At 44.2% G+C, this 20,086-nt stretch overlaps 2 protein-coding genes across 2 annotated transcripts in view; one reads left to right on the top strand and one right to left on the bottom strand.

Annotated features, from left to right (window-relative positions):
- The window catches only part of LOC126567815 (transcription termination factor 2), a 430,644-nt gene that overhangs the window by 209,724 nt on the left and 200,834 nt on the right, over nucleotides 1–20,086 (top strand). The window lies entirely within an intron of this gene.
- On the bottom strand, nucleotides 3,406–6,318 carry LOC126567987 (ras association domain-containing protein 10). Its single transcript, XM_050224375.1, has 3 exons — nucleotides 5,690–6,318; nucleotides 4,635–4,948; nucleotides 3,406–4,549 (listed from the first exon to the last, which is right to left on the bottom strand). Exons 1-3 carry the CDS (start codon nucleotides 6,233–6,235, stop codon nucleotides 3,487–3,489), a joined length of 1,923 nt encoding a protein of 640 aa, XP_050080332.1. The 5' UTR covers nucleotides 6,236–6,318; the 3' UTR covers nucleotides 3,406–3,486.

Raw genomic sequence — 20,086 nt, 5'->3', positions numbered from 1 at the left:
CCCTCACGGCAGGAGATACACTCCAAACCCTCCCGGACGCTCATCTTTGCTGCTGGCAACACTGCCAGCGTCGAATGATAATTTATTCAACACCCATAACATGCATACATTGCCACCCGGTAGAATCGGTACATCGTTTTCCATTTTCTTCCTAGGTGAGAGGGTTGCCGTTGCTGTTGGGCAGCAAAATGGGCAACCAGAGCTAACTGGCAACAAAGCAGAAAAAGCAACAAAAACGCGTGCTAGCAAACCCTTTTTATCCAAAACAGTTGTACGCGCGAGTTGGGTGAATGTATGTGTGTGTGTGTGTGTGGGCAATTTCTGTGACCGTAGTTGCACCACGCAAAACCCGCATGATAGAACAACGTTTAATAGATGGAAAATGTGAACGAGATAAATGTTATTAATTTAGATTTGCATTCATAATCAACGGAGTGTTGGCGCGTTCGGGTTTTCGCCAGCCGGCAGCCCGAACCGAGTGTGATAAAAGCGCCGCTGAAATGCTGACCCGTTAGATACGATCGGGAACCTAACCATTTGTTCTGTGGTAGGAAGAAGAAAAATACATGAATGGATGATGGTTCACAATTGTGCCGCAAAAAAAATGGCGCCAGACTAGAAAGTTTTCACGATTTTGTCGAGTTTTGCTTCTCGTTCGACCCTACCGTAATCGGTTAGACGACCTCTACAAGGATTCGGTTCGCTTTTGGGAAGCACCTCGATACGGGAACAATCTCATTCGGGTGATGTCCATTTGTTGATGGGAGTGGTACACTGATGCCAATTTCGTATGCACCAAAAGTGGAGCGGTGAGGGGCGGGTTGAGCCCAAGAAGCCAATCAGATCAAAATTTTTAATCCGCTTAAGAAGCAACGACAGTTGAATTGAAGTGAAATATAAATTAATATTTAGTACAGCGGCCAGGAATGGTTCCCGCACCATACATTTTGCATTTTGGCTTGGGTTCACCGAGTACCTTGGGGGGCTGGGATTTATGTTTCCCGTTTTACAATAAAAAAAGGTATGCAATTTTACAGTCTGCTGACGTTGTGATGGTTCAATAGATGCTAATGCAAGCTCGGAAACGGTGGAAAGCGTTTTAATTGCATAATTTTACATAAAACATTTGCCAAATACTTATTCATTATGGTGATTGATATGACTGTCCTTGGAGGGCATAGGTAAGCTGGAAGGGATATTTGAATACAATGTTAACTTAAAAGACCAGACTTCATTCTGTTGATTAGGGATGATAAAGCTTTAAACTTAGAATTACATTCAAAACAGTGATTTAATTGAAAGGAAAATACCAATCCCGCCTAAATGTATGCAATCTGTATAATGTGAAACCTTTTTAATGATCAATTGAGCCGATTGTTTCGTTTTAAAATCGATACAAAAACACATTAAAGTGATGTTTTTTTCCATTGAAATCCTTGAAACGTATAAAAGATCCATAAAAGATAATTTTCCTATCCTCAAAACGAGCTTTAACGATCGATCAAACAAAACTCTTGGCACAACTTTCTCACAAAGCCTTACTCCCTAATCCGTTTCCCGAAAAAGGGTTCATTCAATGAAACTTGATGAGCAGCCCATCTTTTCAGTTTCGAATGAAACAAAGCAAAGAAAAAGAAAATCAGCACACACAATCAACCACAAAATACTTACGAAAAATGCTCCAAATGCTCGTTCGTTTGACAGCAGACGACACAGCAATAGAAAAGGAAAAAACAAATCCAACCCGTTGGCCCATTCCCCAAACCCCTCTACACTCTTTGCATTCTTGCAGCTTGTTTGGTTGGGATGTGCTCCAAACGGTTGTAGGATTTTCCGTTTTGCTTTCGTACCCTTGCGATTGAAACTCGTTTCGTCACTGTTTTGCCCCAAAAACCTCTTACTCCCACTGTCACTTCACTAATGCGACTCGGGAAGGATTTTCAATGCATTCGGCTGCTCGTGCAGCTTGGAAAAAAGCTTACCATCCCACCCCCACCCATGGTGAAAAGAATCACATCCCATCGACACAATCGTCAATGCTAATCACGTACTTTTGCGGCATTTTTCTCAACTTTTATTTCATCTCTTGAGCGCGGAAAAGAATTGTCGAAACATTGAAGCCGGCGCCGGGTTGGATCACTGCACTGATGTGTCTTTTATGTCTATTGCCCGGCTGAAGAGTTTCACCATTCGCATAGCACAATCGTCTGTGAGCAACATCTTCTTCAGCCTCGACTGCTCGCGGTGTGCAAACGGTGAAAGTTTACATGCCACCCATGCTGAAGGGATTGTGATTACGGCTTCCGGATCAACTACTGGATCCGCTGGTGAACCCCTTCGTTCACTTCTTGCGAGAGCAAAGCAAGCTTTTATTTACAGTTTTCCACGATTTAAACGATTTTTGTTTTAAGATTCTGTGCAAGACGCGCATTCGGGAAAGTTTTCACCGTCTAGCGCTGGTGTGATTTACATGACAAATGCATGGGGTTTTGCTTTATTTTCACGGATTTTCAGTGGAAAATCGGTTAGAAAGCTGAAAATTAAATCGTTTTTCGAATATCAATCGAAGGTTGAAGTACGCTCTGCTTTCATCCGTCAACAAAATTGAAATCGTCGTTAGCACTCAGTGCGCTCAGTTTGCCCCTTGTGCATAGTGTGCGCCCAAATGTAGGCACTGCGCAGTTCATCACAGGGCTCGTCGGTTAGCTTCGGTGAATTGCTCAATAGAAATCACTTTCTTAGGTAAATAATACGTGTTTTATTCAATAACTTTTATTTCTATCAAACAAGCCATTCCTCGTGAAGGTAAATTTGTATAAATATGGTATTGAACGTGCTGTTGTTTTTTTTTTTTTGCTTTTTGGTTAAGTTTTTCGCCAGTAATTGATGTGGTAGAAGACATCAATTACCCTATCCGTTTGCATCACACTTCTAAAGTGCTTGAGGATTCAAATTGCAACGATTCCAGAAGTTTTGCCCACCATTATGCTATCTAGTTCAATATTTTACTAAGCTTTCTTTTATATTAATGCATCATTTCGCGATCAACACTACTTGCGCTTTATTTTATCGGGGGAAACAATGAAACAAACAAACAAACAAAAAAATGCTTTGAAATCTTACCATTTGACTAGCCAGCAAGCGCCTACGGTTCTGACGCCTGTTCTGGGCGGTAGGAGCGAACAAAACCCAGCGATACATACGCACACAAAACATGCACTACCTTCCACACACTTCAACAACACCACGCCGTAAATGGTGGACAGAATTTAAAGGAATAGGGTGGAAAAAATATCGTTCTACTCTGCTACATTTTGCTTCTTAATTGGTACGGATTGTTGGACGATTAATTCGCGACTATGTAATGTGTCTTTGCTTTCTACTTCAACTAATCTTCTTGCTCTATCTACAACGCGATGCTAATTCTTCGGTTTCGTTTGATTTGGTTGCGAAAGTTGTTTGAATTATGTTTTTTTCCTGCTCTCGTTACACGAGCGTTCCCATGTTGGCAAAGTCCTCCGTCAACGCTTTCACGGAGCTTTGACACTCTACCGATGATACGGCCGAATGGAACAACTGCTTCGGGCACACCTTGTCGTCGATGTTGGTATTGCAGTTCGTGCCCAGATTATTGCTGCACTGGATGAACTTGTTGATTTGATGCACGGAAATTGCATCCGAAGGTACCGTTAGTCCGGGTAATCCACTTGGCGCTACCAGCGTTGGACGTTGGAAGTTTCTGGGCAGAGTGTTGCTAGCTATAACGATCTTTGCCGGCTCTCCTGGCCCTACCGGCACGGGGACCGGTTTCGGAGGGATTTCGGCGATCGGATATAGTGAATAGCTGTGGAGAGGTTTTCCTGGTGCAAATGTCATCGGTGGATACGGTGGATGAGATGCATGAGACATAGCTACTTGCTGATGACTATCCTGAACCTCACCCTGACCACGGTCAAGCCGCATAACTGGAGTAGGTTGAGAAAAGTCCATAATGACTTTGGCATCCACCACCGCATCCTGGTGGTTTAGCTCTTCCGTGAGACTTCGAAGCAGATCGTTCTTCTCCCGCAACATCACATCCGACTGACGAAGACTCTCATCAAGCATCTGCAACTCGTGAGTGTCCTGGTCGATGGAGGTGTTCACCTTTGCCAGTGCCTCTTCAAGCTGTGTCTTTGCTTCATCTGGAGGATCTTCCAGCTGGTAGTGTCGAACCCTCTGGAACAGCTTAACCGCAGATTCTTCCTCACGCTGAATCTGTTTGTTCAGTGAGACAATCTTCTCCAATAGCTTAATCTGCTCCTTTACCGATGCTTCTCCATTCGCCGAAGCATTGTTGTCCGAGTCGTGCTCCGGAGCAAAGTCCATCTCCGGCGAAGCAGTCGTTGTTGCCTCGGAAGTAATACCACTGTCGATCGCATTCGGATCCGTCTCGATTGCCTCCGTCAATCCCTTCAGGTACGTCTCCAGGAGATAGTTTTTACCGTGCTCACGCTCACGCAATCGATGCCGTTCCTCCTCGATCATGTTGATCTGCATCTCGCGATCGCTGCAAATAGTAAACATGGTACCATTCAGTTCAACATAAATCATCCTTAAAACCACCATCAGGGTGTAATGTTGTCCCTACTCACCGCAACTTTGACAGCTGCTGCTGTATGATGTCACCCTGCTCGAGGATCAACTTCATCAACCGTTCGATCGACGTTTTGGACGACTTTGGATGAATGGTCTGGCCGTGCGTCATCCAGGCGAAGGTCGACTTCTGTGCCCGGTGCCGCTTGCGACGCACTATTGCACTGTTGATGCTGCCCGTAGGACTTCCTCGACCGCTGTCACGATCGCGCTCCACCGTGCCGTGTGTTCCGCCACCGGTGGCAGCTGTGCCTCCCGATCCCGATCCGAGTGGACCATGGGAGCCGTCGACACGGCGAAGAATAAATTTCACCTGCGGCGATAAAAATAAAATACGTAAGAAAAAAAAAATGGTGAGCGCATTAGTATTGGCGATTAGGGGTGGCGATTTGTAAGTCGATTTGCTAACGTGAATGTCGGCTCCACGGCTAGCCTTGAGGTGTTCATCTAATGGAGCAGCTTGTCAATAAATTGGTTTACATTACGGATTTCGCTTTTTTCTTCTTCTCTTCGACACACTAAACGATCTTTTGCTTGTTGCCGATCAATATCACTGAGCATTGATTCCTAAGCAGCCTTTCAACTTCCATTTATGGCTCATATGAAACACGCTTTATATCTACTGCAGTATTGCTTCATAGGAGAGTGGTCTGTACTGTGTAGTATACAACTGCTAGTAAGTAGTAGAATGTAAGCTTTATGATCATGTCGATGTTTACTACACAGTTGTGTGAACGATAGTTTAGATATTGATGACTAGCAATGAAGAGCCATCTTTAATTAAATAACCATTTACATAGTTAATTACATCGTTTCATCATTAACTAAGGTCAAAACCACTTAAGAAATACATTAACAACAATACCAAACTGCGAATTGAGAAAGCTGACTGACATTGTGGGAGTTTGGGCATTAGTCGACATAGTCGATATAGTAACGCGTAATAAACGATACACAAAAGGCTAAAACTAAAGTCTAAAAAAGGAAAAAGAAATTTGTTTCCTTAAACAGAAATCGATCAGAACAAAAACCAATTCATTTGAGATTCTCTTACCTCAGGTTGCGCTTTCCCCCACGCCGTCCAGATCTGCCAGATTTTCGTCCCATTATCCAACACCTGCTCCACTTGCCTCCACCTCTCCGTAATACAGTAGTCCTTCAAATCCGGCGCAGGAATTCCAGCACCCTGCTCCTGCTGTATCAACACCTCGATCAAATCTCCACACGTAGTATCATCCGAAACGCCTGATATCCATCGTTGCTCACCCTTAATCCACACCGGTATCTCATCAACCGAGAAGTCACTCACCGTCCCAGACGAAGACTCGTTGCCATCACTCTGCACCGAACCACCATCATCTTCATCTTCGCTCGCATTTCGTTCAGCTTCAAATGCATCTTGCTTCAATCTGCGCGGTAAACTAGCCTGCCCAATGGGCGACGGTCGACTAGCTGACTTGTGCGCACTGTGTGTCGTCCAGGTCACTGCCGAAGAAGAAGCAATCGCCGCAGTATGATGCCGTGGCCCACCCGTACCAGCAAGAACCTTTGGATGGTGGTCCACAACTGCAACGGAACCGCTACCACTGCTACCGTTCATGATTAAGCGATGGACTGCAACGACCACCCGGCGATCAGCATGATCCGTGCTCGATCAAATCATCCGCATCCGTTTGGTATGTTTTTGTGCTGGAAGAAGAGTAGTGAGAGAAAAAAGTAAGCACACGTATGTTAAAACATGAAATAAGACAAATTGATCAATTTCTACAACCAGTTCCTGTAGATTATAGAGCCTGCGCCGGTACAACAACAAAAAAAAAACAAAACTTTCAAGGAATATCTGTTTTCGATTTGCAAAACACGAGGTTTCCGTCTGTTGAAAAAAAAAAAAGCAGGAGATCCTCAAACAGAACTTAACGTGATGATAATTGGCCAGGTTCAAGTCCTCCGAATGCGAAGATTACCCAATGGGACCGCTTACGCAACAGGTGCACCTAAGGTCCACATTTAAGCAGGTCAGACAGACACACAACGCCACGCTGATCACCCCTTAAAGTAGCACCAACCAGCAACAGCAGCACAAGAAGAAAAAACGCATTTGCTTCTGCAATCGATCGCAGGAAATCGATTCTTTCACCTCGTACGATGTTTCGATGGCCGAGTTCCCCTTCGTAACCTTTCCCTTGTTGTGGTGAATTCGGTTCGTTGCTCGCTCGACGAGACAAACGTTTGCGTCAGCGGAAATTATGTTGCGTGCGTTGATTGTAATTTGCCGTGCGAAGCGGGACGCGATATTATTAACTGCTTCCGAGGCGGCAAGATAAGACCTCCCGAAAATTGAAATGCTCCCCTAACTCTAGGGCGTACCACCTGAAGTAATCGAGAGTGTGTGTTTGTGCACGTTAAATGCGTTTTTTTTTAAACATTTTGAGGCCTTAGACATTCACTTTGATGATCTCCAATTGGATCAGCGGACCTACGGAAAATGTCACGCCACGAAAGTATAGACAACTAATTTTCGTTGCAATGCCTTGACAAATGGAAACATGGAACCAAGTCTTGTGTGTGTGTTGAAGTGCGAGCAAAATTCAGAACTAAAACCTTGACAACAAATAACTTGTATCCCAAGACTCGTGAGATCGTCAGGTGAGCAACTTGAACAGAAAAAGTAAAGAAATATATACACATCTAAATCTCCACACCGATTATTCTTAGAAAAATGGCCTTCCCAGTTTTGACTCCTGACGAAAGGTCATTAAAACACAATTAGACATCCATACTTCACGCTAATGGAAAAGATTGTTTTTTTTTTTCCTGTACCACATTCCTCCATTAGAATTGCTCAATTGCATATAAACATAGAAACAGGGCCCCGCGAGCCCTACAGCATATAAGATGTCGGTACACCTGATCCGGTAATTGGAATAATCTTGACGATCATACATCCCTCCAAGCAGGTGAGATATACATTACATCCGTGGAAACTGTTCTTTTCCAAACAGCGTGCATTAGCTCGATTTCTGTACGGGAGTTCTTCCTGCCCTACGTCCTTCACTCGTTCGAACCACAAGAATAGTGTATCATATTCATTTGAATGCCAACCCAGGCTGGCAAGTGGTCTACATCCGCGAGAACGCCGAGGACCAGTCGGTCACGACTTTTGTACGACACTATAGAACGAACGCTCTTTTTCGCTCTTTGCAAACCACGACTCCCCGCACATGTGCTGATGCTGAACCGGGAAAACACGGTACTCAAAAAAAAGGGAGCAGTTCCCAAGCAATTTAATTGCTGGTACAGTCGGCCGGGTACCACTCGAGGTTACAACGGCCATTGTACATGGGGTTGACGTAGCTATGGGATGCGTGTACTCCAGCAAGCGGGTCAGACACTTCAAACACGGGCTCTTCGGATACCGTTTGCTACCAGCGTGTCTTCTTTCACATATGCGTGTGTATTTCGTTGTTAACCCTGCCATCATCACCTCGGACGTGCTAGATCCTCCTCTTCGACAAGTGTGGTGTGCGTGTGTGTACATACTTGACGCCTACCGACCTCGTTCCGAAGAGTCATCACCAGTGTCGATTCAATCGATCGAGCGACGGGAAATGGTACGCTGATCTTCAAGCCCCAAACTCCGCATCCACACACAATAGATTGCGATTCATGGCTCTCCGAAAGGTCTCTCCCCGGGAACACCCCGAACGGTGAAGGTGTCTTAATTATGTCACGGACCCAACGATGGTGTGGCGGTACTACGACCACCGATAGCCATATCGCTTAGCGTTCAATTTGAATATATGAATACTAATTATGATTCTACGAGACGCACTCACAACCTCAACCCAGCAGCCTCCTTTGCCTCTTTATGAGTTTCTAAAGACAATCCACCTAAAGCCATACGGCTGGCAAGATATGACTTGTGAACTTGTCTCTCTCTTTTTTTTCCTAACATTCTCCACCTTCGGGGTTGGCGCGTGATCTACTCAATCGATCTTGTCCGCGCCTTTTGCAAAACCACATACAGACACAACCGGTCGGTCTTTATTGAAAAGTCCTCGGGCCACGTGGCTGCTGAAGAGATCGTGAAACACTTACCCCGGTCGGTTGCTGTCAAAGCTCGTCTAGCATTACCAACCAAAGGAGGGGGTTGAAAAACGATCGATCAAACCATTTCGTATAAGGGATTCGTTAGTGTTTTGAGCGCGCCTCCACTCATCGTCATCAGTAACCAAACAACGAAACCCTAACCACCTGAATGCTGTTGTAGGCTTTGGTTTTGCAAAACGTTGCAAATCAAAATATTCCACGTTAATTCTTTTTTTTTTGGTTTTCTTTCCAAGAAGACCTTTCCCGCCTGTGACGCCTTCCAAACGCATCGTACCTTGGCATGCTTCGGATGCGAAAAGATCAAAAAGCGAACGGAATGGATGATTGGCGCCAGTACCAACCGCCGAGCAGGCGGGTTAAATGATATTTTGCCGCGGTTGGGTGAATAATTGGAACTTCGAGCCGCATTCAATTACCTTATTAAAGGACCGTTGTTTTGATGGGGACGACCTTTGGAGAAGACTTGACTTTGGAGCACAATTGAAGGGGAATAGAGAATATGACGCATTGCGAAGGGTTGTGGAAACAGAACGAAAAGAAAAATCACATTGTACATGTGTATCGCGGTGAAGTAAGATGAGATGTAGATGCGAGCCTTAAACTACATTCTACAGTCTACAATTATCAGGATAATATTCAAAACATCTATTTGAATTGTGCAATGCACCACTAGCTGGAAGGTGAAAATCATAGTTATTTCGATAAAAATGATTGAAAAGAGATAAAAGACATTCGACGTCATCAAGAATTGAACTTCTTTAGCACCAATAACGAGAGCTAAGGAGAAGGCGACACTGAAGCCACTTTTAAGCGTCGCGAGCTCTCCACGGGAAAATCTCATGCTCATATTCACATCACACCTTTCTCGTTAGGCAACAGTAAATCTGTAAAATTACTGTGCGGCAATTTAAAAAACAAAAAACAAACCCCAAACCCGCTATGCCATTTTGCAAAACATTAATGACTCATAAAAACAGTAACCTTCTAGCTGAACGAACGAACGATCGCATTGCAGTCTCCACGGAAAAGAAACTCCGAAGGAACATGTTCTGGCAAAGCTTTAAAGCCTTGCCTCACACAGTACTGTTCGCTTCACCCAACATTGTTTCACGTTCCGGTTGATCCACGGGTGACAGTAAATAAGAGAAGCAGCCGAAGCACACACACAAACGAGGAACTCACCTCGCGAACATGTTGGTTTTGTTTGTGCTTTTTTTTTCGGTACGGTAGCATGAGAAATTCACACTGAACTCAGCAGGCCAAAAATCGTGATGTGATTTCGTTATTGCCACCCTGGTACCAGGGCAAACGGTAGAACACGCATCACACCAAAGAACATGCTATTTTTCTTCGTAACTCCTGCCACACCGGCCAAACGAGCGATGGATGATGTCTGCACTAGCGAAGTCCACGCTGTGTCCCGATGCGTCCCTCATCCCCACGACCATCCATATTGCTTCCAGCCGACCATTAGCCGACCGTTCGTTCGCCGCCTCCTAGTGGGCCGTTCATATTTTACGAACTTTAAACGCACACACTTCGGGATACATTTGAAGCAGCCGGGAGCTGGGCAGTTGGCGAAAGGAATTTTCTACAGGTACGATAAAGAATGGAAGATGCGCCCTCCGAGCAGTTGGAGATGCTTCGCGTGCTTTCCAGTTTAGCCCAGCGCACCTACGGGAGCTGCAGACACCAATTTCCTGCCCGTGCACCGTGGCACCAAACGCCGGGCCCTTTTTCGGGCTGATAAGTATGCGCACGCCGTTACCGATCAAAAGCAAATTGATTGATTGTCATCAGGTCCTCGCCACATGCTTGTTCTTCGCCAGCTCCCCGCGAACGCCCACCCATAACACAGCGGCACACACAAAGTTGCTTGAGCATGTACGCTGAAGGGTTTCTGTGATTGCTTGCTTCATTTTTTTTAAAGTACGCAAACAGCACGATCACCATATGGCTCTTGTTCGCAGGAAGAATCGTTGAACACACTAGGCAACCTTGCAAGTTTATTGGTATGAAAATCCCATTCAAGCTGTGTCAAGCGAATAAACGCACCGCGTGCGACTCTGTCTGTGTGTGTGTGATGCATAGCGTTGCAATGGTTTCACTGGAACGGTGCGAATGCATGTTGTCACCGGCCTGCAGCCAGGAAGTGGCAATGTTTAGCAATTTCCTTTCCGTCTGTTAACTGTTGCTTCCTGTCGTTCGTCGCCACTGAATGAACAGCTGAATTGACGGATATCTGGCCATGCTGCAGATTTGCGTAAAATAACGATTTGAAAGACATAATCTTCCGGATAAAGTGGGAAAAAATCTTAAAAATTGATCGTAGACATAAAGAATTTTATTTTATAGCTCACAGCTCATAATACAAACCTCGTTATGAAAGCAATGAAGTTTGTGTTTGTTTGGTTTAAAGTTTGCGATGGATCGCCAATGTCCATCATAAATCACTATGCAACAAAAAAATCCGAGGAAGTAACTCATAATACAAGATCTGGGTACGTTCCATTCAAGTAGAATAGCTGTAACGGAAGCTTGAGAGACCGAAAATGTATTGAAAGTTCGGTTAAGGTATGAATGATATTTCTGAGCTGGCATTTAATGATACTAGAAATCCCAAGAATATGTAGATAACCAAAGATCACAATTCTTCCGTTCCTTCTTGGCTTAATGACTAGTTAGGTCACGCCGACTTACTAGACTTGCTGATAATAAGCACGTAGTACTTACGACGGAGAATGGCCCAGACGTGATTCGAACCCCAGTCCTACCATGTAAAGAATGGTGCGTCAAAGGTCCCAGAGGGTCCCCAGGCAGAGGTTCCAACCTCAATAAAAATAACACCAGGACTTGTAGCTCTACGAAATATATTAACTGAGGTTTCCCGAAATATGTACAGCAAATTAAAATTAAAGTGTGACTTACAAAATATCAAAAAACCTCCCAATCACAAATCTCGTTTTTTTAATGGTTCCTTATCCCTATCAAATGAGTTCTATTTAGGTTTTTTGTACCGTATGGACGAGTGTCTGTGCTTCAATGAAATCCTATAAGGACTGATGGTGTTTCGTTGAATCGGATCAATTAGTCTATCTTTGGTTTTGTATGCACTCACATTACAACCTTCATAGCCAACAGCAGATATTGAAAGTAATTTAATAAAGACACATATACACACAAAAATCTCCAAAATTCTACCCACACCTCCTTTTTCTTCTTTTCTTAGACATCAGAACACCGAGTCATTGGTGGCACCATAACCAATTCTCCTTCGCATTTACATGTTCGAGTGTGCTCATGTATCCTTCATCCGATGTATGCTGTGCTCTTTCTACAATCACCACTATCCAACACCAGGTGGTCCTTGAAATTTGAATACAGTTCTCCCTTCCCCTGCAAACGAGATCCTCCACGAGAAGTAGTCGAAGCGTGATTTTGACAGCTTCAAGCTGAAAGATTACGGTCGCTGGATTGACACTCTAATTCGGCATTCGGATTTTCGGCAGCCCGACAATGACCTCACGAGCGGCGTAGAAGGGGAATGGTTTTAGGTTGGCGCTTAGACATTGAAAACGCACGCAAGATTGAAACATTTCGGTATCCTGTAAACCAACCGGCTCAAGGACGGGCACAAGTCGAGCTGGGTGTAATGAGTGTTGAACGATTTGTACCAAATCGATGTTTCTTTAAAAGCATGCTGCTCTCACAACAGGTGAATAGTACGTACGGTGGCAATTTGTTAGCCGCCAGCTATCTGTTACCGCTGCTGTTAATGCTGCTAAACGGTCGATAACTTCAAGTCAAACCTAAACGCAACGCTAATCACCGCCACCGCTCGGTAGATCGTCTATTTGCCCATACGAACGCAGACAGAGATCCGAGCGAGGCACTGGCGGCCAACCCCGACTGACGGAGGTAACCTTGTCCGTACAGGTTGCGTGATGCCGCGCAGATGCTTTTCAAGATTGTTTTCTCCTATTTTTATCTCGTTTTTTGTGTGTTTCGTTCTCTTTGATTTGAGCCAAAGCTTGCTAATAGATTTTATTTTACCTTCTTTTTTGTTTTTGCTAGACGTTTTGACCGATACGCGCGCGCGCGCGTTCCATATGAGCAAACTAAATTCACTTCGTTACACCCGAGAGCTTTTTCGGAACATCGGAAAGACAAGCGGTAGGCCGGTCGGGAAGTGCGTATTGCAAAACTAAATGGATAAATAAAATTCAACCATCAAATCCGATTTTGCCATTGCCGACGGTATGGCAAACAGAACGCCATGCGCGCGGCCTGTTGAGCTTAATGCACACATTTTGAACTAAATGGTAATGAGGACTACTCATGGCAAAGTAAAGCAAAAGCGATGAGAAAACGAGTAAAACAACAAATTAAAGCAAACGACGAAATTAATCACACAAAAAAGCACCCAAAGCAAGCGATCATCAAAAGCAGTTTAACGGCAACTTGTTGACATACGAGCATTGAATTCATTTGTAAAATCTTCCAGCATTTATGACAAAGCACCACAAGAGGAAATCAAACAGAAGTACAAATAGAAAAGGGTGTACAAACGGTGTGTCGGAGCTTGAAGATTCGCTTGAAGGATCACTAATATACAAACAGTGAAAGGTACATCTGTTTTGGCTTCTAAGCCAAACTTAACTGACTTGATCTAGGCTGTAACTCGGCCAGGATAGTGAACGAACCTGTTAATTTTCTTTGTATTATCCAACGCAAGCCTTAGCTCCCGAGCCCATCGCATAACGTACGAAATCATCAGACCAAAACTAATGAGAACACATCCACCCTTCCCGAATCGGGGAGGTTGTTGTCTTAAGCCGTTAAACTTCCTTGTGTTGAGTAACGAAAGAAGGAAAAAAACTGATGAATGATGAAATGACTAATCCTGCTTAGAAGCTATCGCGAGTCCAGTTCATACGGTTCGTGTATGTTTCTCCAGCTCCTCAGCTTAAACGATGTAATACATATTCATATATCCCAGATGTTATCGCCATGCTAAACGCACCGAAGAAGCGGATTAGCTTCAGTATGACTCCCAGCTGTTTGCTTCACACATTTGTCGATTATTTATTCATCGATTCTAATTAGGCTTTTGGGCCACTATCTCGCCAACAAGTCAAGTTCGTTCCCGTTTGCTAATTTTAAAATGTATTTATGTAATCGGAGGAGGAAACACTGTTAACCCAACGTCAGAGACGAATAGTTCGTTTTAAAAATTCTTCAAGAAAGAAATCACATTGCGAAACATTTCTTTCCACCAGCACTAACCCGCGGATCACTACCGTTGCTCCCCAAACATAGTTTTGCTTTTATTTTCTGCTCACTGATCACGCACCAACAACCACTCCAGTGGTACCTTCGTTCCGCTGATTTTATATTTCTCGCTGGACTCCGAATCAAATCGGTTCAACGCGAAGAAAAGGGTGTGTGTGTGTGTGAGCGTACTGTTCATTGTATCTCATCGTACGTGAGGATTCCCTATCAGGGGCTAACGATCTTCGCAAGTGGACGAAAGTAAACCACAAAAAAAAACAACATTCACCTCATCCTACTCCGAATTAGCCAAGGGAAACGCTCTTTCACAAACCCAGGTCGCGCTTCGGTGACTTCGGTTGCGAAGAAACAACCCCTCTTTCTCTTTCTATCTTGGGACACATTTTGGTGAACTACCATTTTGTACACCGAGTGCCAAGAAATTGTTTACTGTCCAGCGCATGCGGTTAGCTTAAACGGGCTCCAGCATGAGGTCACATGTTCGTAGCTGAAGCGGTACCGGTGCAATTACACGACAAGTGTTCTTCGACAGACCCCAAAACTAGTTACCAGGAATGTGACCTCCTGTCGTCCAATCAAACACAGCTGCTGACGATTGCCCATAGACATCGTGGACGCTCATTAGGCTGTTCCTCAAACCTGTCGGCAGCTAAGCCGAGGGGAGGACCCTGGTGGTCTGATATGTCTAACGGGCCTAATTGCCTGGTTTGAGGGTCTTGGCTATCTGTTTCATAGGGCGGCACAAGAGACAAGGTCCGAATCGCATATCAACAGCAGGGTAAAAGGTTCATAACTCATTACTGATATGTCAATCGACATCAATTAAGCAATATGTCCGGGTAATGTGAGTCGTTTGCAAGATGTCTGATATGCACCTTTTCACAAAACCAGTTCGGGAAGAAAGCAACCCTCTACTGTTGGATGTCTTTTCCCGTTGTGAAGATTGTATATCTGCCTGGTTTGAGAAACAAGTCTCTTGAACAAAGTGTTTTATAAATTGAAGTATTTTTAGACTACTTGAAATTTTCCTCGATTATGTATGTTTGCACTCAGGCCATGTACTTAAAATAACTTCAAGGTAACGATTCCAAAGTTTGCTTCATATTTTACCTTAGACTACATTTAACAACGTTTTTATCTAATACACCAGTTCCCTTCAATCTATGCTACATATCCCACCATGTAATTAATTCATTTAGAGCAATAAAACATTGAATTAGCTGCAATTATCCAGAGCACCCTGCAACAGTGCCCTTCAGCGTAAATGCATGGCAATGTACCCATGCTTCGATTAAAAATGGGTGCCGCATAATGTCAACCCATTCCGGCGACACAATCCAGCCGAGATGCCGAAGTGTACCGAACCCAAACGCTACTGCATTAATCAAGCCAGTGTATAAGACCCGCCTCAGTTCACACAGATTTCATGACGCCCTGTCACATGACTCTCGGCCGCCATCGCCGCCGCTGCCTTACACAACCACGAACCGAGACACAAAGAGTTAGTCCTCTCGCTGCAGTTTTGCACCTTCATAAATCACAATTATTAATCCTCGAAGCGTTCGAACGATACACAAGGCGTGTGCAGCGCAGTCTGTGCTGCGAAGGCGTTGCTGTACGCGCGTGAGACGCCTAGACAATAAACGCCCAATTCCGCAGAATTTCGCAACTGACTAGTAGATGGCGCTGGCTGGAGGATTTCCAAGGAAAAGGGTGAAACACGAATAAGGCGAATCATCGAGGTCTAGGATTTTTCGTGTGCATATTTTTGATGCCATTTTTTGTCTGCCGTTCTTCAGCAACAAGCGACGGATGTCTGTCGTATTCTGGTCCATGCAGTATTCATGTGTTGTGACTTTATCAACAAAACACAACTGGTTGTGGCTTCCCGAAAACTTCCCCTCGCTATCTCTTATTATTATTCGCGAGCCCGGAAATTCTGGACGCTCACAGGTGGGCTGCCGAGCGTTTAACGGGAATACGCGCTGGTTTTCCCCCTGTCTGGAGAGGGCTGATAGGAAGCTAGACGGCGCGTTAATGGAAGGAACCTCCAAAATGATATGCAGAACCGTACACACATGAACTGGCTGCAGTGTTTGCGGGAACGCTACGGTTTGATGGTTCAATAAAGTGAGGTGGAAAAAGCAACTCGGGTGGAACAGAATGTGTTGTATTCTTTTGTTCCGGTTGAAGCAATGCCAGGTTCGTTGTTTCGCTGCTGGACACCTTAATAGATAGGAAGACTTTCGTCTGAAATAGGGGGGAATGACTTCTAGCGGATTGTTTCGTGGTAGATTTGCTTGGATTTTCTTCTGTTTTCTATTATGGGTTTTTTTAAACAATTCTCCTAAAAATTCCTACAAAATTTAATCAAATTCAACAGATGTGGTAGGGCTATGAAAAATTAACAGCTGACAGTTGAAGTATTAGTTGGCTCTGCTTTCAACAAAATACTTGCAAACTGTGTAATCCAACTACGTTGACAATCGTTTCATTCAAAGTGGTCCGATAACGTATAGTGTTCCTTATACATCAGACTTCCAATAGACACTGCTTTTCATAAAGTGCATTAAAAAATATTGAAATTACTGATGGCTGCTCCTAATGCTAAGCTTTGGCTTCAGACCTCCTAACATCCAAATTGAATAACAACTCCCAATAAGCCCTCTTACATCAATCTTCATGCAACCACCCTGAACAACAGTTAAGCGATTTTGAGAGACATGTGTGTGTGTAAGCTTAAGAAGGATGTGAATGTCGCTACCATCATTTCCCAGCGCGTTGATTACTTCATCGTTAACATACGAAAAGAAGAAGACAAAACCATTCAAAACGCGTTATCAAACCCATCATCTATCCATCGAAAACATTCAAAATTTATCGACCGAAAAGTCCGACCCAATACCGATAATATAAACAGCATCTGACCTCTGGCCACACCGTTTCCGTTTGCTTTGTTTTGCCGGCCTGAAGGGAAAACTCTCTTTCTCCTCCGAGAGAAGAAGAGTGTCTGCAACATCGTCAAACAGCAAAAGTGCAACGGCAACAAAAAGGAGAAACAACACTTGAAAAAGACCGTGCCGTATGCCCCGAACTAGGCCATATCATAATGGTGGTAATGAAATCGTAATTTAGACAACCGTTTTATTTTTTTTTTTGTTACCAATGCTGCTGTAGCCCACAATGTTCCTGCATCTCCAGCTTCCACTGTTTGGCTTTTGCCAAAAATAATGCGTATCCATGTGTTGGAGTCGTTTGGTTTTCTTTTTAAATTTCGTTTTCCCTCCCGTACCTCGGTGGTCGTGTTTTCGTTTTAACTCTCTGACTCTGTGTCCGGTAATGGTTCAACCCCTATCACGCACCAATAAAACCTTTCACGGAAGAACGACCAACCGCTAGACGAGAGAGAGTGAGAGAAGTTACCAAAAAAAAAGATGAATCATGAGATCCATCCGGCCCGCGTGAGGAGGGTCAAAGAAAGTTGGACATGCAAAGTATGGTTGAGTGCGTTTTTTTTTTTTTGTTTTTCGTCCAATTTCCACACGGGACACGGCACAGAGAAAGAAATTTTTGGCGAACTGCAACATAACCCGGCATCAATCTTCATCTTGCGCTTACGAGGTCACAAGGCCCCGAGATTCATGTTTATCACTGGGTAAGACAATGTCACAAGGAAGCAGCAAGACCCGCGAACACATGAGAAACAGTTTTAAAAGTGCTTATTTAAAGGGCCCCTACAAGAAGCTTCTTGACAGGACGGGGGTTTCGAAACGCCGCAATGGAAAGGAAATGAAGTTCTTTATCAAAACTGGGGTAAAACTGGAAGGAAAAGAGGTTGCACAGAGGCACATGAAAAATGGCTCCATAATCATTAAACACCTGCTCGCGGTAAGCGGTACCCGTGCCTATCATTCAGTCGCAACGAGATCACGCCACCGCCATCCAGCGTCGATCGTATCGATTTGGTTTTTCCCCCCAGCTCCCAGAAATCGAAACCAAAACGGAAACCATCCCTTTCGCTGCAACACCAAGCCCATTATTTGCATGTATTAAGATTGCATGCTCCCGGGCTCTCTTTCTCTCTCTCGCTCGCTTTATCTCTTGCTGTCAGCGGCTACCGAAAGCGATAAATCCGCAATCAGCATCAAGAGATCGGATGAAAGATTGCGATCTGGTGATCGCATTATAAGCGACGAACCTCTTGCCGGCAAACACGCCATGATTAGTATGCTTTGACAATCGGCTCGATGGGAATAGATTCGAAAAAGGGAGCAGGGTGGTAATGTTAATTTAAATCGTACCCGTGCACAGTGGTAACTGTAGAACGAGTTTTGGCATATAATACTAGAGTTACAGGACTTGGAGGAAAATTATAATTATTTAAATTGATTTTGCCTGCCTTTTAAGGTATTTTGTGGTAATTTTGTAGGTAGGTACTTAAGGGTAATTTCCTATTTGCTTCTCTAACATCAAATTGGTAAAAAAAAACTTCGGAAAATCTGCATTTTATTGTTAACAAATATTTTTTTCAAAATAGCTGAGTTCTGAATTAAAATCTAACTCTATTGAAAATAACAAACCGAATCGAAATTCATCCTGCCAAATACCCAATGTGTACCACCGTACCTGTACGGAAACTCCAATCAAACCGCGTAATCATGTCCAATTGATCATCACACACACACACACCTAGTGGCCCGTATCTCTTGGAGGTGCGTTTGTCATTCTACGCATTCTACGCGCAGGTATCAATTATGTCCACCTGTTTGCACGCATTCGCAACGGCCTTTGCGTGAGTGCGTGTAACACATTCACACTTCTGCCCTGCTTCTCCGGGCCCGGTAATATTTCATCTCGAAATCGAACCACCGGCATCAAACGGTTCTTACAAGTACAGCGAAAAATCGGTCTACGGAGAGCTTCATCAGCTGCTGTTAGAGAGGAGGGAAACTTAGCAGGGACAGTGTGTCAAGCGAACACACATGTGTGGCACTTGCTTGGCACAAGCATTCATGTGTCGTTTTTTTGTTTTTGCTTCTCTTCACTATATTCTCCCTTTCCCTTTCGGCCAGATTGCAAACGCCGGGAGGAGTGTTACGCCAGATCGCGAACCCTGGGTGCGCCGTACGAGACGAGATTTTGCGCAATCGCCCTCAAACCTTGTCCAATACCTATTCCTTCGGGCTTTGGCTTGCGTATTTATATGCTTTTTCTCCCCCTTTTATTCTTCGTTGTTTTCATGCTTGTTGGACACATTTTTTATGTGTGCAAGACGTACAGCTGTGCAGCACACATCATCGATTTTTTTCCTGACCTAAGGTTGTCCTCAGGAAACATCGACTGTCTCAAGAAAATCCAACTTCAGATATACGCGTCGTAACAGTTGTCATTATCCTACACTTATTTGTTTTACTACATTCCTGTCTCCTTTTATAGCTCTCTGAGGCGATTTCAGTTTCGTTCAGTGTGTCCTTCAACCGGACCAGATTATTACGAATTCGAATTCAGAGCAGCAGCTTCTTCCATTCCATTTCGAGTCTGTTCGAAACCAGTTTGAACGCATAAATATCAGAATCAATTAACTAAAGAGCGATCGAACCGATACGAGTTTTCGGCCATGCCTCCTCTTTCCCGTTACCCAATCTCCCCCTAGTGTCTAGGATGTGTGAGTGATCACAAATTTCATTGCGAACAGATTTTTTAAACCTAAAACATACCGATCTGTGCATGAAATGAATGTGAAAAGAGTGTGAAAGTTGACTAATGTTTTGTGTGGTTGTTGGTTACTGCTTTCATTAAATCCTACATACAGCATTGCACCAAGATTTTGGTTGTTTACCTTTATTTTGGTAGCTGCAGCTTCTTCCTCTGCTCTAACGCACTGCTCTCTTTCACTCTGTAACTCGTCGTTTTGAGGATGCGTACGGATGGTTAATTTATGATCGCAGCTTCTACCACACCACGCACCGCTAATGATGATGCGCCCGTGAAGAAGTGTGAAGGCTTGTGGGATCACTTTCCGACACCGAGACACCGAAAACACCAGCCA

The sequence above is a fragment of the Anopheles maculipalpis genome, chromosome 2RL (assembly GCF_943734695.1).
Source record: "Anopheles maculipalpis chromosome 2RL, idAnoMacuDA_375_x, whole genome shotgun sequence".
NCBI lineage: Eukaryota > Metazoa > Arthropoda > Insecta > Diptera > Culicidae > Anopheles > Anopheles maculipalpis.
The sequence above is the reverse complement of the archived record's forward strand: the minus strand, read 5'-3'. Positions and strand labels throughout refer to the sequence as shown.